The sequence below is a fragment of the Lynx rufus genome, unplaced genomic scaffold, assembly GCF_022079265.1.
Source record: "Lynx rufus isolate CCGP_SWC_20201006 ecotype Redwood Valley unplaced genomic scaffold, mLynRuf1.p SCAF_18, whole genome shotgun sequence".
Classification (NCBI taxonomy): domain Eukaryota; kingdom Metazoa; phylum Chordata; class Mammalia; order Carnivora; family Felidae; genus Lynx; species Lynx rufus.
In genome coordinates, this window is record NW_025814832.1 from 11,051,099 (window position 1) to 11,067,342 (window position 16,244).

General features: G+C 37.9%; 1 protein-coding gene across 1 annotated transcript in view; it reads left to right on the forward strand.

Annotated features, from left to right (window-relative positions):
* ACACA (acetyl-CoA carboxylase alpha) overlaps positions 1–16,244 on the forward strand; it is a 282,243-nt gene that overhangs the window by 164,259 nt on the left and 101,740 nt on the right. Inside the window, exons 34-39 of the mRNA XM_047080882.1 lie at positions 2,511–2,567; positions 2,800–2,844; positions 10,177–10,218; positions 11,049–11,264; positions 12,392–12,547; positions 14,685–14,888. Coding sequence (XP_046936838.1) covers positions 2,511–2,567; positions 2,800–2,844; positions 10,177–10,218; positions 11,049–11,264; positions 12,392–12,547; positions 14,685–14,888 — 720 coding nt within the window. The remainder of the gene's footprint in view (positions 1–2,510; positions 2,568–2,799; positions 2,845–10,176; positions 10,219–11,048; positions 11,265–12,391; positions 12,548–14,684; positions 14,889–16,244) is intronic.

A 16,244-nucleotide genomic window follows, 5' to 3' on the forward strand; every position in this document is an offset into this window, starting at 1 on the left:
TTCAGATGAGTCTTTAATCCATTATACTCTCAAAGCACACAAATTGACTGTAAGATTATAGTGGCCAAGATGAGGAAAAGGTACTTTCAGAGAAGTGAAGGTACGGGACATGCCTGGGAGTTTTTCTTTAGAAGAGAAATTTACCTTTCTTCTTGACCTGGACTAGTGACCTCATAAAATTAACCTGAGACCAGTGACCAAGGTAACCTTAGCTGTAAGAGACCTACTGTTATGTGTGGCTGCTGACTCTGCTGCTTGATGAAATAACATATGACCATTTCTTCCCAGGTGTTGAGGCACTAATTGCCGATATTTGATTGTTTTGACCTCAACTTTAGGCTTTTGTTACCCTCAAATCCAAGTCTTATATATCATCACACATTGGTTTAAAGAAACAGTTTCTTTATTTTTACTGCATATATTTGTAACATTAACTGGCAATAGGAAATTGCCTTTTTCCTTTACTGAACTTGTAAACTGAGGCACAGAGAAATCCAGCATCTTTGTCTAATGCTTTTCGAAAGGCTAAGGGTACACTGTGCTGACATTCTAAGCCTAGAGAAGCTATTAACTGCATTAGGTACTGTGCTTATCCAGGAATACTTGACATTTTCACTTCCTTGTTTTGGTGGGGGGGGGGGAAACATAAAAAGAAAGGGAAGGAGAAGCAATTAAAAAAACCTGAAATGATAACTAGTTTTGTTTTTCACTTCATGATCATGCTCCTAGCAGTTTAGAAAAAGTTTTTTTTTTTTAAGCACACATTAAACTATCAAATAGGTTGATCCAAATTGTCCAAATAATCTTCTAGTCCCAGCATGTCTTTTTTTCTCTCATAGAAATTAGGATCATATATTTGTAAATGACTTGTGGAGGAGATTGAAGCAGTCAGTGTAAATGGAGTTTCTCCAGGTGCTGACGCCTAATCGCTGGGTAATAGCTGTGGACTTGCTGTGAGACCGGCATTATTACAATGTAATCAGAATCCTGTTGCTCTGCTGTTATTGTCAGCCACTTGTGGAATTTTAAAAGCAATAACAATTTTGATTTTAAATCATGGCATTATTAAAGTTATTTTCTTCCCTTGCCAGAACATAGCTATTGATGCTTGTCTTTGAAGGACTTGGCTGTAGTGGAATTCTTTGTTGGTGCTGGAAAAAAACGTTTCTGTTCCTAGGCATGCTTAAAGACTGATAACCACGGCAGCCCCCACTACACTGTGTTCTTCTAAAACAGTTTTTTCTTACTGTAGTATCAATACTTGGTTATTTACATTAATGGGTATGATGCCAGTACAGATCCTTTTTAAATGTTAGTAAGCCAAAATTTATTCATGTTTGGTCTGGGGATTTATTATTAGAAAATTAATTTTTCCAGTTATCTTTTGTTTATGCTGTTAGTTAATTTTATTACTAAGCAGTGCCATAGTAGAAATGGAGAAGTAGGAGGAAAATGGCTCAGGAATGTGCCTATTCATAAGGGGAAGCTAATTTGGACTTAAAAAATACATAGTATCATGAAAGTTAAGAATTGGCTTATGAACATAGCTCTTGGTTCGAGTTACAGCAAGGAATGTGATCAAACTAAAGTCTGACTGTAGTTTGTGAAAATCTACATTTTTTTCTTTTCTATTTGTATTATTCATATATCCTCTCAGGGCATTCAACTAGTGGCATTGCGTTTCTCTTTGTTGCGATGTAGCCCCTTTTTGTTAGGGACCTTTAAAAGTATGTCCCTTACTTAATTCATTAACCTGTTTCTTTGTTTCTACTTTTGAGATAAATGAGCAGTACGCTATAGAGAAAGGCTTAGATCCAGAGGCCCAAGACTCCTATGAGAGTCTGTCTTGAAGCTGCTGGTGTCTGTTGCCTTCTAATATGCTGCTCGCCTATGCCAGGTGGAGATGTCAGTAGCCAGTAAATTTAAAAGCCTGTGAAACATTGCTTTTGCCAATTTTTAAAGAGAATTGAAAAAAAATACCTTCATGTAAAATAGGGGGGAAATATTTTAGAAGAACTAGAAAGGTCAGGACTTGTTCTGCTGAATTCTAGGAATGCAGTATCTGATGATAGGTAGTATCTGTAAGTAACAGTGTAGGACCTGAATTTTCTGTGGTATGGAAATTTCTTCTTTTCCCTCTGATTACATTTAGTTTCTGTATCAGTATGAATCTTCACGTTTGAATACAGGCCCATTAACGTGATTTTTGATAAGCAGAAATTATATTGAGGTCCACCTTGAGGTAAAATAGTCCTTAGAGAATTTAGGTGACTTCATGTGATCTTTTTCCACAGAGTTCTCCTTCAGTTTTGTCCAGATCAATATATGAAACCTATTCCATCAGAGCCAGGTTGAGATATGTTTATTTGCAAGTTTGAAGGTATTGAGGCAAGATGTAGATACACAAAAAAGGGTGTTTGCCCAGTCAGAGCTTTCTGAGGATTAAATGGGGTAAAACTTAGGATGAATGGAGATCTCATCTATCTTCTGTTTACATGTTTTGTTTGTAGAAAGCTACCCTGGTTGAGCATGGGATACGGCGCCTTACTTTCCTGGTCGCACAAAAGGTACTGGCACGTGACTGATACTCCCCCAATATGTCTTAACGCTGCTTCTAGAACTTTAAAAAATAAAATATGGAATTATAATCATTTATTTCTTGTAGAATCTAATAAATTTTTTGCTATAAATTTAACCAAGAAAAAACATTAACTCATCACCTTTTACTTAATTCGTTTTTAATTTTATTATTAATTGCCAGCTTCTGTTTTTTCTTCTTTTCTGTCTTTCATTTGAAAGGATTTCAGAAAACAGGTCAACTATGAGGTGGATCAGAGATTTCATGTAAGTAAAAGGAACCACAATGAAAGATTACTTACTGTTTTATCTATCTGCCACCAATTATTTAAATATAGAGTATGTGTGAGTTCTTTAGAAGAGCTGGACTGATGTTTGGTTCTTCTTTTAGAAAGTGTTAAAATGAATCTTCCAGTTCTTCTTTAGTGTTCCAGCTAAAGTTTGTTTGTTTTTTTTTTTAACCCTGTAATGAACTCTCAGTATAACTCTGAGAAATAGTTAAGAATGAACATAAGCATTTATCCAGATGACTAAGGAAGAAGTGGGAACTAACTACTAATCTCTTCTGTGCAGAGTGAACATAGGGACTTCAGTAATGAAGAACTGTTGATTGTACTTTGGGTTTTGGCTTCTACCAAAGTTGGATTCAGGTTCTATTATTGAGAATTCTCAATTCTGAAAAACAATCACTTATTATTTAAAATGTCTTAATAGAACCTAAGTTGGTGTTTTTGTCTTACGTTAATTCTAGGAGCAGGAAATAAATAAAATTAAGCATTAAATTGCTTGTTCTCCCATTTAACTGAATTAACTGTTAGTATTTATGAGATTAAAAATTTTGTTGAAAAGAGAACTAAGTTAATAGCCTGGCATCCAAACAATGGTATATCCACAATCATACCCATTGTGGTAGTAAGGTCAAAAATCCAGTTTGCAATCAAGAAGTTATTTTCTAAAATGACTGATTATTGTTAACATATTTCTTTAAAAATTGATCTTATTGTAGCTAAGTAAGATTCCAGAAGATATTAGGAAGTCTTAATTTTCCTGATAAGAACTTTATTTGGGGGGCACCTGGGTGGCCCAGTCAGTTAAGTGATCCACTCTTGGTTTTGGCTCAGTTTACGATCTCATGGTTTGTGGATTCAGGCTCCACACCTGGCAGCTTGGAGCCTGCTTGGGATTCTCTTTCTCTCCCTCTCTCTCTGCCCCTACCCCACTTGTGCTGTCTCTGTCTCTCTCAAATAAATAAACTTTAAAAAAAAAAAAAAAGAGTTTCAGGGCACCTGGGTGGCTCAGTCGGGTAAGTGTCCAGCCTCGGCTCAGGTGATGATCTCATGGTTCGTAGGTTCGAGTCCCATGTCAGCTCAGAGCCTGGAGCCTGCTTTGGATTCTGTGTCTACCTCTCTCTCTTCCCCTCCCCCACCCACACTCTGTCTCTCTCTCTCTCTCAAAAATAAATAAACCATTAAAAAAATTTAAAAAAGAATTTTGTTTTAACAATTAAGATAAGTTAGTTTTCAAGCACTGTTCATTTGTAATGAAGATAGCATTTGGGATTCTGGAAAGGACTTTCTAAATTCAAGGACCTATGTGTGACTGCTTTTATTGCCCTTTGTCTATTAGGTCTGTAGCACTTGACATTTTGTTTTCCTTCTCAGAGTTCACCTTGTTGGTCTAGTCTACAGAGAAACAAGACAGACTACCCTCAAGCTAAAGAGCTAAGATTTTCTGAAATGCTTTAGGAAATGTTGTAGACTGTATAACTCCCCTGTGTTATTGATGTCAGGAAATCAAGCAGAGTGCAGATATGTATCAATCAATAACTTTAGATAGGAAACTAGAGGCAGTGGAGAAGTATGAGGAGCTTAAAGAGAACCCTGGGGCTTTAGAGAGAAAAATCAAGAGCTTGAGAATAAAATTGATACTTGGGATAGAATATGGAAGCCCATGAATGAATAGTATGGCTGTTAAATGCTGATCTGAACTAAAGTAGACATGCCAGAGCCAAGACCTGGATTTGGGAAGAAAGAATACTGGACTAGATTCTTAAGTTTTAATGTGATCTTTCATTTGTCACTGACTTTGGAATAATATAATATTCTGGGGAATAATAGTAAACTTGTAAAATTATTTTCCTTTTCCCTAATGATTCAGATGGAGTCTTGATGTTTATAGCACAGTAACCGGTTTCCTATAGTAAGCATTCCACAATGGATTAAAACTCTCCATTAAAATTTTTAAAAAGCCAAAGTGATTCATTTCCATGGGCATTCTTTTTCTTTTCCTTTTTTTTTTTTTTTTGTAACGTTTTTATTTTTATTTATTTTGAGAGAGAACGTGAGCAGGGGAGGAATAGAGGGAGAGAGAATCTAAAGCAAGCTGCATACTGTCAGTGCAGAGCCTGACACAGGTCTTGAACTCACGAACCACGAGACCATGACCTGAGCTGAAGTCAGATGTTTAACCAACTAAGCCACTCAGGTGCCCCAATAGGCATTATTTCTTTTGTACTTTCTTACCTCTGAATCTTTGTCATGTCCGAGAGTGTATCTACAGCTTTAAAACATTTTTTTTTTGTTGTTCTCCCTGCTATCCAGTAGGTTGAATAGGGACGCGTATAGGCAAAATCTGCCAGGAAATGAGCCCAGTAGCTGGTCTTCCCCAGGAATCATTGTCCAGTTCCTATTTATAGTGGCATCAAGTGAGTAATCAGTTAAATTATCAAGTGATTTGTGATGAGTATAGGAAAGGTTGCTTTAGGACGTAGAGAACATTAAGGTTTGGTGTGGACTGGATTTTCTCTGAAGAATTGAATGACAGAGGAATTGGGGTGTTTTTATGTGAGACTCCTTAGAAGTGATTAGTGGTTATGCAGGGGGCAAGGGCAACTATTACTGAGCTCCATCCAGGATCTACAATAGCCAGGAAGCCTTGGCAGGAGTTGTACAAATCCAGGGCTCATTGTCATGGTGCTGCTCTTAGTTCCTCTGCTGGTGGTAGCTTGCCATTCGTGGAGGACGCTTAGCCTCTGTCATGTCATCTGATGTGTGCTTGCCCCATAGTTAGTGTAGTGTGAAAAAGAGGAAGCTTTCTGGGAGTGTTAGAGATGAATCCCTTGATCTCTCTGGCTTTTTGGTAATCCACTGTGATGTATGCAGCCTCCCCTGTTCTACACTGTGAAATCCCTATATTATTGAAGAGAAAATGTGCACATGAGGGGGCAAGGAGAGGAGGAAGGTTACCAAGGCTGTTCAAGAACAGCATTGGCTAGTGTGGAATGAAGCAGCTGTGCCATTGTCACATGGTCCTCGTCTCTCATGCTGCTTCAGAACCAGAACAAGGCAAATGAGGGCCAGAGTAATGATTCCTAGAGAGTGTATATCTTGTTAGGTGCTTATTCAGATGCCAATGAAGACTGTAAGCATTTCCAAAACTTTGTTGTCTATCACCACAGTCTCCACAGAGCTGAGCACTGGAATGTCTGCTACTGCCTTAGTCTCTTAGAGAATCCCTTAGAGTATGGAGCCTGTTCCTCCCAGCAGGCAGTATCCACCAGCACTAAGGAGTCTTGATATTGAGGTTCTTTCCATGGCCATCTAATTAAATCAAGTGCCCATAACAGGGCTTGCATAACTGCTTAACATTGATATTTAAACCAATTTTGAGAACAAACAAACCCATCCTTGTAAATACCTCCTTCCTATTTTAAAAAAATTGAAGCTTTAAAAGCAAAAGAACAGGGTCTTTGAATTTCTGCAGCTGTATCAGCTGCAGTTCTCCAGCTTTATGTAGTATTTAAGTCTCTTAGTTTCACTCACATTTCAGATCTAGAATTCCAGAAAGTGTAGCAGAAGGTGCTGTCTGATTGGAGTGTAAGTATTAAGCTTTTTGAAGCTTTCCGTATTTTTTTTCAGCAAAGTTTTGTTAGGGATATGGAAGTGCGAATTTTTAGGATTTCTTCTGATACTTTGCAACCCAAACAAAAGCATTAGGTCCAAACACTGTGATAAATCAGTTTTATCTAGGTTTCCTTTTGCATCTTGTTTGCACAATTTTAGGCAATTAAAAAAATTCTATAAATCACCTAGGAGATAGTTGTAGTTTTACCAGTTTTATGAGTGATTCCCACTTATTTGGGTCTGAAGGAAGAACCAGCTATCAAAAATAGTTATCATGGTGGGGTGCCTGGGTGTCTTAGTCGGTTAAGCATCCGACTCCTGTATTTGAGTCCGGTCATGATCTCACGGTTCTGTGAACTCGAGCCCTGCATCGGGCTCTGCACCGACAGTACTGCGGAGCCTGCTTGGGATTCTCTCTCTCTCCCCCTGTGTCTCTGCCCTTCCCTGACTCATGCTGTCTCTGTCTCTCTCAAAATAAATAAATAAACTTTAAAAAAATGTTTAAAAATAGTTATCATGGTTAGTAGTTCATTTCTTTAAAAAAATTGATATGCCAATTATATCTCAATAAAGTTGGAAAAAATTGGTAGTTTTGTTTGCTAGTGGATCAACTATTAGTTTTTCAGAAGGTTTGGTTTGGGTTTTTGTTTTAATTACAGTCTATATAATTAGTTCTCAGCATGTTGAGGTAAAAGAGAATTGCACCAGCAAGTTTCCAATTTCTTCATCTCATTAGGTTTTTAACACGATTATTAGTATCATAATCATCTATGATGTTTTCTGTTGCAGGTTTTCACATTCTCTGATTTGCAGGGTGTCTTGATTGGCTAATTTAGGCAAATTATTTTGATTGTCTTGATGATGGTTGGCTGATTAGAACACAGCAGGGGTATAATTTCTTCCTGAGAAATGTTGCATTCTTTTGGTTTTTGGTACCAGAACACTAAGAGGGTTTTTCTCTGTGTACATTCAATTATTATATTTGCCCATAACACTAGTAGAATGCCTGGAAAGCAATTACATTAGTGATGGAATAAGCATGAATGCTGTTAGTAGAAAAATTGGAAGTCTCAGGATGAGGTGGGGTGAAGGAATTGACTACAACTGTAGGACCAGACTTCTGCTTTTCTTCTCTGTGTTTTTTGTTTCTGCGATTTTTTTGAGCCCTGAAGGAAGTGACGGCTTGCTATAAAAGTCTTCAGAACTTGTCTGTCTTTCTAAGAATCACTCAATAATCCTGGTTTCTCATTGCACAGAACTTCTGGCCATTTCCTGACCTGAATGCTTCACGCTTAAATTGAGGACCCCACTGTGGAGCTAAAAATTTGCTCAAAAGTTATTTAAAAAAAAGTTTATATTATCTCATAACACTGTTTCTTAGCTAAGCTTAATGAAAGTGGTTTTTTCGATTTTGGTGAGTCTTTGCCCACCCCTGCCAAGAATTAGTTCTCTTTTGTTATTGGTTGTAAAGGTATTTCCATTCAAGATTGTTTGCTTTCCATGTCTTTTGGTTACCACAAATTTTCATAATGGACTGAATGGTAAAGACAGCTTATTTGTTACTATCGTGATGTTTTAGAAGGAATAATGATTTTGATTCTGCATATATACACACAAATAAGTGGTATACTAGGGGCACCTGGGTAGCCCAGTCGGTTGAGGATCCAACTTCGGCTAAGGTCATGATCTCACGGTCTGTGAGTTCGAGCCCCACGTTGGGCTCTGTGCTGACAGCTCAGAGCCTGGAACCTACGTCAGGTTCTGTGTCTCCCTGTTTCTCTGCCCCTCCTTTGCTCATGCTCTATCTCTCTCTGTCTCTCAAAAATAAATTAACAAAAAAATAAAAATAAATAAATAAATGTGCTTTTAAGTGGTATACTAAATAAATATATTTTAATTCATAGTTCTGGCAGAATAGAAAGGTATATGCTTAAAAGATCTTATTATCACTTACCTTGACTCTTTCAGAAAATTCCATGAAAGGACTTATTACCTTTCCTTTTGTAACCTGTGTTGCTTTTTTAGCTAATGCTCTGAAAGCCATACCTCTCAAGAATAAAATCAAAACTAGGCTATCTAAAGCCATGAGCATGAAATCTACTGAAAACTCAGCTGAACATCTTCCTGCTTAATCTTGAAGTCATCCCCATGTTCTTCACTATCATTCGGGGGAATTATTTAGAACAAAACATCATCAGTAAAAGATCAGTGCTGTGTAAAACCCACTTTCAAAGGGCTTTTAAAGACCCAAGCCTGAACAAGGGATTTCCTGGGCTTGCTAAACAAGCTCCTAGAAACCTGTTAAATTCAGTTTTACAGTTAAAATGCCAAGGAAATGTAAAAAGATTTATTAACTGTGTAAGCTTAAGGTAAGAGTGAGGTATAATACCTGTGGAAAGTATTCAAGAAGTTCTCAGTAAATTCAAGAACCACAAGTTTTCAGCATGAGTTCTGCTTTGTTTTTTTTCCCTTAAGTCTTAATTTCTGTTTTTCATCTCAACAAAGAGAAGTCGAATAAATAGGGAACTTGGATTATAACAAGAATAGAAAGGTAGTACCCTATACTTGAGAGAGAGTGGTAGAAATGGAGGGTGTGGGCTCTGGCATTCGACTCAAGTTCACATTCTTGTTTTGTGATCCTGGGCATGTCACTTGGCCCCAGCTTCCTCAGCTGTAAAACAGGGTCATCATAGATACCTGAGAGGTTGTGGAGAGCTCTCGATGGGACAGCATGTGAGAGTACCTGCCACCTAGAAGGCTTTCCGTTCATGTTTCCTTCATGGTTCCTAAAGCTCATTGAGGAATATTTAGGCAGCTAGTCCTGGTCTCTCTGCTTGTACCAATAAGTGTTTGATTATATTGCGCTCATAATGAAGGAGATACCTAATGAAACCTCCTATAGAGGCAAATAGTAATGACTTGATTCCAACACTGCCAGTAGAGCCTCCCATCCGAGAAACGGGTATTTGGTGTTAATAAGTTAAATTTCAGAAACTAATGGACTCTGCTAATTGAATTCATCTTTGTTAATTAATAAGGTTCTAGGAAATTGGCTGCTTTGTTGTGTAATGTCCTGCAAAAGAGCAGTAAGACCTAATGACTACAAGTTCACTAGTTCTGTCCCTCTCTTTCCTATACATGGGGTGGTAGTGACCAAAGTATCATCTTACACTTTTCTTTGTCTTGAAATGTTATTGTTTAAACACTTGGAATGATTGACTTAAGAGTGAATGTGGAAAAAACATGGATTGGGGAATACTGTGCTATCTGGCTAGTTTACATTTGAAGAGTTTCTTAAGGGGAAACTTGGGAAATCAGTCCAGTAACTACTATTGCAGTGCTGCAGCATAAGGGTATATTGGTTTTATTTGCCTGGTTGTGCCAAAAGCAACACCGGGGAAGACTTTTTTTTCCCACTTGGGAGATTAAAAAAAAAAAAAAAAACTAATTTTTTTTCCCTAGGAGAGGCTAGCTATTGAAGTTAGGATAATTGTGTGGTGATTTCAGACTTGGAAGTGGGGTCACAGTGGTGGTTACCCAAAGGATTGTTCCTATTCCCTGGCCTAAGCTTAGATAAGGAGCATGTATTCTAGGAGCTGCCTTCTAGATGCTTGACTGCTTCTGTACTTACTACGTGTTTATCCCCAAAGAGCCATATCTATGAAAGACTGACATATTTTCCCCTTCTTTACCACAGAGAGAATTTCCTAAATTTTTCACGTTCCGAGCAAGGGATAAGGTAAGGACTGATTCCCTCCCACCCTTTTTTTTTTTTTTTTTTTTAAACCCAAGCGTGGCTTATCTTTGCCATGTGCTCTTCTTGCCATTCTCCTTTCTCTAACTGAATTTGCGCTTCCCTTTGCCTTGCATGTGTCTTAGAACCAAGGAAGGCTCCCTTTGGAAAGAGTTTGGTGTAGGAAATAGTCCAGTGTATTGAGCTACCCAAGGAAAGCGATAACTTTCACAATCATCACGATGCTTTAGGCCGGTCCTAATGATATATTAAAGGACTACTGCCCTTAGTAGTATTATATCTTTTTTAATCTATGGATATTAAATATTCCAAAGCCAAATATCTTTATTTTTAAAAATTACATGATGTTTATTTCTTGAGTATTTACTGTGTCCTTTGTACTGTGCCAGAAATAATAAGAGTATAAAACTGGGCCCTGCCTGTAAGCATTTTAGTTGGGTAAACCCAAAACATCAGTATGTGAAGTAGATATTAATGTGAAGCAGTCTGTGGTTAATTGTCAGAAATGAACTGTATAGACAGTAATGCAGTAGGAGTTCTGAGGGAATTGGTATTTTTTGTTTGCTTGTTTTTAATGGAAATCATCACCATTTGTAAAAGCATAAATGATGAAAGCTTGGAAAGTAAATAGGTATTTTAGTCCCTAATCTTACGTAAGCTATAGCATAATTCTTGTATGTAGCTCATTTTTGTTGCTTATTAGCACATCATCGTTTATGTTTCTATTTTCAAGCATCTCTTTTATGTATATGTTCATAATATAATTTTGTTAACTGCCTCTTGTGAGCTCTTTTGTTCTCCAATTTTGTGCTCAGTTTGAGGAGGATCGTATCTATCGTCACCTGGAACCTGCCCTAGCTTTCCAGTTAGAACTGAACCGGATGAGAAATTTTGACCTTACTGCCATTCCGTGTGCTAATCATAAGATGCACCTGTATCTTGGGGCAGCCAAGGTGGAAGTGGGCACTGAAGTGACAGACTATAGGTTCTTTGTTCGTGCAATCATCAGACATTCTGATCTGGTCACCAAGGTAAGTACCATACTTGGATAGGAAGTTATTCCTGAGGGAAGGGACAGAGAAACAGGCATCGTTCAAAATCAGGTTTTCATTTTTTGTTTTGTTTTTTAATATATTTTTTTTTATCTTAAGTAGCCTCCGCACCCAACATGGGGATTGAACTCACAACCCTGAGGTGAAGGGTTGCATGCCCTACTGACTGAGCCAGCCAGGTGCCCCTGGGTTTTTATTTTTTGAATCAAGGCTCTTATTCTCATTCATCCCACTCTCCAGTAGCCATTAGAAGTCTAAGAGTCCTTTCTCTCACAGAAATAAATATTCCATATGATAAAGGGCTTTAAAAAATTTTATTCTTGGTAATGGAAGCATGAAAGCACTCCTTTGAGAAAAGGAAAAGCATCTTAACAGAAAAATCACAGGGATAGTTAGGTGATGATAGAAGATAAAGAGAAAAGTTAGAGATGGCCCCATTGTAAGCCCACCTAGAGGTAGTTTCTGTGCATAGCAAGGTACTTCCTGGTGTCATAATTACTGCATCCTGTACCTATACCCTTTCTTCAACTTTTACTTTCTAAACAGATTTCCTTTCTAAACTCCTCTGTTTGGCATGTGTGAAATGTGATCCTATTGGAGGTATAGCTCTGGGGATGCCCTGCATTTCCACCTATTAGAAGGAAATGTTTCCCTAAGAGGCAGGAGGAAGGGCTGGCAGGAACTCTTTGATAGTTGCCTGCCTCTGCTGCCTATGGTCATTGGGCTGACTCTAGGGAGAAAGGTAGCACCTGTAGCAGGTGCCTTGTGATTCATGACATAGTACTACTTAAGTCATTATAATAGCCATTTCTTTATTGACTCTTTCATTTTTTAATTGTTATTTATTTGTTTTTTTAGAGAGCATGAGTTGGGGATGGGGGGAGAGAGAGAGAGAGAGAGAGAGAGAGAGAGAGAGAGAGAGAGTGTGAATCCTAAGCAGGCTCCATGATCAGCGTGGAGCCCATTGGTGGCTTGATCCCACGACCCTGGGATCATGACTTGAGCCAAAATCAAGAATTGGATGCTCAACCGACTGAGCCATCCAGGTGCCCCTACCGATTCTTTTAAAACACACTGATATTGATGGTGATTTTCATTTTGTATAGGAAGCTTCTTTTGAATATCTACAAAATGAAGGGGAGCGGCTGCTCCTGGAGGCCATGGATGAATTGGAAGTTGCTTTTAATAATACAAATGTTCGCACTGACTGCAACCACATCTTCCTCAACTTTGTGCCCACAGTCATTATGGACCCATCAAAGGTACATTTCTCTTTAGCTTCTCTCCCAGCACTACCAAGCACAAGTAGAGAGATTCATCCATATTTATTCTCACTTAAACCTGGAAACAAGTATACTTGGTTAGCTAGTTGAGCCCTTGATCTTTAAAGTTTACAGAATGCTTGTGAGACAGGGTTTCTGGGAGGGAGTCAAAAATTTGAAGCCATTGAAAGCAGACATCAAAACTGAAGGTGGTATAATGTTATCTTGCTGGTCATTTATAAGCAGTGTGAAAACATAAAAGTTTCTTTCTGTTTTTCCATTGGTACCTGCTTTGGATACTTGTCATCATAATGGTCCTGTTTTTATATAATTCCCTAGGATTTCTCATCTGGAATAACTTTGCTATTTTTGGACATTTTGGCAAAATTACTGCTGTTTTGCACTAAATGTTACTTACCTGTGGCCTCAGGGAGGCAGTACAGCTTCCTAAAGTGTCTAACCTATTTCCCTTCAGTATTTTTCCACAGGGAGACAATTTGGTTGTTATAGAATTTTCACATGTATTATATATGTTTTCTATCCTGAGGCTCTATTCTAAAATGCATTCCATATAGTTTAAGAAAGGAAAACAGGGTGATTCTATACTTGACCTTTTATCCCAGGTGTAATAAAGACAGACTGCTCTCTATTTGTATTCACTCTAACCTTTTTCTATCTTGGTATTGTGGAATTTGGTTAGGAGAACCAGTATCTCCATTTCTCAAGATCAGTTGTAAGCATGGACTTTAGATTTTTGAACTTAATGTCTAAGACCTAAAAAATCACTTTCTGCTTTTTTTTTCCTTCAAGACTCTAAACTACTGATAGGTTGACAAGGATAGGGCTACTCACTGAGTATCAAGTCTCATCATCTAGCTTAAGTGAAGGTTCTCTTAAGCATTCTGGGACTGCTGAGGCTGGAAGAGTGAAAACATGGCCAGGACACTATTTAACTGTATATATTTTTAGACTTGACCTAACCATTTCTCAGTGAGTTTTTTTAATATCTGCCTCTCTACTTCCACTCTAAATACCCATATGTCCTAGCTATGCCTTTCTAATCATAGATAACTGTCAGTTTCTTGAATGTAGAGATTGTTGACTTTTGTTCTCTCCAGAAAAGAATAGGTAGATACCCTTTGGTTAACAAGCAAGTGTGGGACTAGAGAAGTCAACTCCTTGAAATCCATTAACCTGAGATTCTGTGGTGCTAAAACAAACTGCAAAGGTGGCACATACTTCTAAAGAACCATAAGAGAAGAATGGTAGAAAATATTTTTGATATTTTCTAAGTTGAGAAAGCAATTTAGAAAGACAATTCATTTAAGAGAATGAGTTAATTTTGAGTAGTATGTCCTGGCTGCCTTTAGCCATATTGGGAAAACAAAATTTCATTTGTCAGTAAGGGAAAATCCCATCTAAGGCCATTTGGTTAAAATAACTTGCCTAACCCTGAAAACTAGGAGCACTAAGATGCCTGGGTATAAGCCTTAGAGAAACTATGAAACATCTGCCCCATCTACTTAAATCCCAATTGGACTTGGCAATGACCGAGCTTCAGAGCTCTGTTTAGAGAGAAGATTCTAACACCACCTACAAATTGCCTCTCTTTAATTTGTGCAATTTACCAAGAGGCATATATTATAAAGTTTAATAAAATTGTATAGAAAAAAGCTCATGGTGGTAATTGCTATGATGATTTAAGGTCCTATAAGTGCAATGAAACATAGTTACCATGCATATAAATGCTACTTAATAGCTATTTAACTAGAAATTTTATTCTTATTTGGGGGCTTTCTCTTAAATCCCATGGCTTGTAATTTTAGATATTGCAGATCTTTGATATAGAATATGAATATAATTGGGAAACGGGTAGGGAGTTGCACAGATTTGGGTGTTGTGAGCCAGAGAACCCCACTCAAATGCCAGCCTGGCATGAAATTGTCCCCAACTTGTTTCTAAGCAAGAGTAGGGTTGGGGAGAAATTATCTTACTTTTTATAAGGAATACATGTAGTGCACATCTCCAGAAACCAGCACCTTTTTCCATTCCTTCTTTCCCAAAGATGGGAAGACCTGAAACAGGTTCTAGGTACAAGGTGTTTTAAGTTTTGTGCTTGGTGACGTGTCTGTGACAGATTGAGGAATCTGTGCGGAGCATGGTAATGCGCTATGGAAGTCGGCTGTGGAAATTACGTGTCCTCCAGGCAGAACTGAAAATCAACATTCGCCTGACACCAACTGGAAAAGCAATTCCCATCCGCCTCTTCCTGACAAATGAGTCCGGCTATTACTTGGACATCAGCTTGTACAAGGAAGTGACTGACTCCAGGACAGCACAGGTACAGTAGTCAAGGGCTCCTTAGACTTTTGATTTTGTCCTTAAAGATAAGCCACTTGGCCTTGTTATGGAAAACCCAAACTCACAAGTCCCATTGGTTCATGTAGCGGAGTTATCCTCTGTCAGCTTCAGTGCTCACATGAATTTGAAAAAACTTCATTTACCTTATAAGATGTGCCTGTGTTCTTAATCACGGATGTTATGAAACCCTCAATCTTTGTGACATACTAGTGAGCCCAAACAGATGCCAAGTGAACCTCAATCCAGAGGTAATTCTACAATTTAGCATTCTTTTATAAAGGGCTCTTGAGCTACCTGAACAATCTTGTCTTCTCTGGGCTGATCTGTCTTTCCTGTTTTCAGCCTTGATAGCCCACTCATTGGCAAGTAAAGAAAAGAAAATTGTTGAAATATATCACCAACTTTGATCGTAAGGAAAATTTCAGCATAATGTAATAGCGAGAGCAATGTCAAGCAGTGACTTTCTCATATTTACCCATTATGTTATTCCATTTACACACATTATTTTCCTTCAAAGAGTTCAGAGTATTATAGATCTATAGAAGAGCAAAGTAGCAAACTTTAACCCCTTTTTCAGGTAGAAAAATCAAGAATGTGAAAATGGAAGATGACTCTTTCAGTAGATTGATTATGTCATAACAGAATTCCTTTTAATCTGTGTTCCCACCTTCATTTCTAAATATTTGTGCCATTTGCTGTGATACTGGATTTGGGTTGGTTTGCCATTGCTCACATCTTCTTAAGAACTGAGATGTTATTTTAGCTTTTTGGCCAGAACTTGGAAAGTGAATTTCTTCTGTTTAAAGGATGACCTTGCTTCAGTACGTGTACACAAGGGTTTCAGTTTCTTCTATGCAGTTGGTGCCAGGAAGAGATTATATGTCTCTTGTTTTTATCTATGTCCTTTTAAATCCAGGAACAGAGGCAAGAAAAGACATTTTTGCCAGTATTTTGAAGATGAATTTTAAAAATCTGAGTTTGGATAGTTGTCAGAGTGACCTTTCATTTTGTGCTTTGATTCCCAGTTAGATGGCCAGAGAAATCTATCCAGTGAGAAGTGAACAGTTAAAACAGAGAGAGAGAGAGAGAGAGTGCGCACAAGAGTGCAAGGGGTGAGCAAGAGAAAGAGTATTCAATAATTTTTGCTGCATTTGATGTTTTTCAAGACAGCCTTAAAGACATTTTCAGTCAGAGCTTTCCATGGGCAGGGATATTTTTAATTAACTTCTACAATGGCTTCAAGGCAGTCTATTCTTGTGAAAAATAAGATGGCCACTTGAGATTTTAATGTTTTTGATAAATATGTTTGTTCTTCATAACTATTTTATTTTTCCTT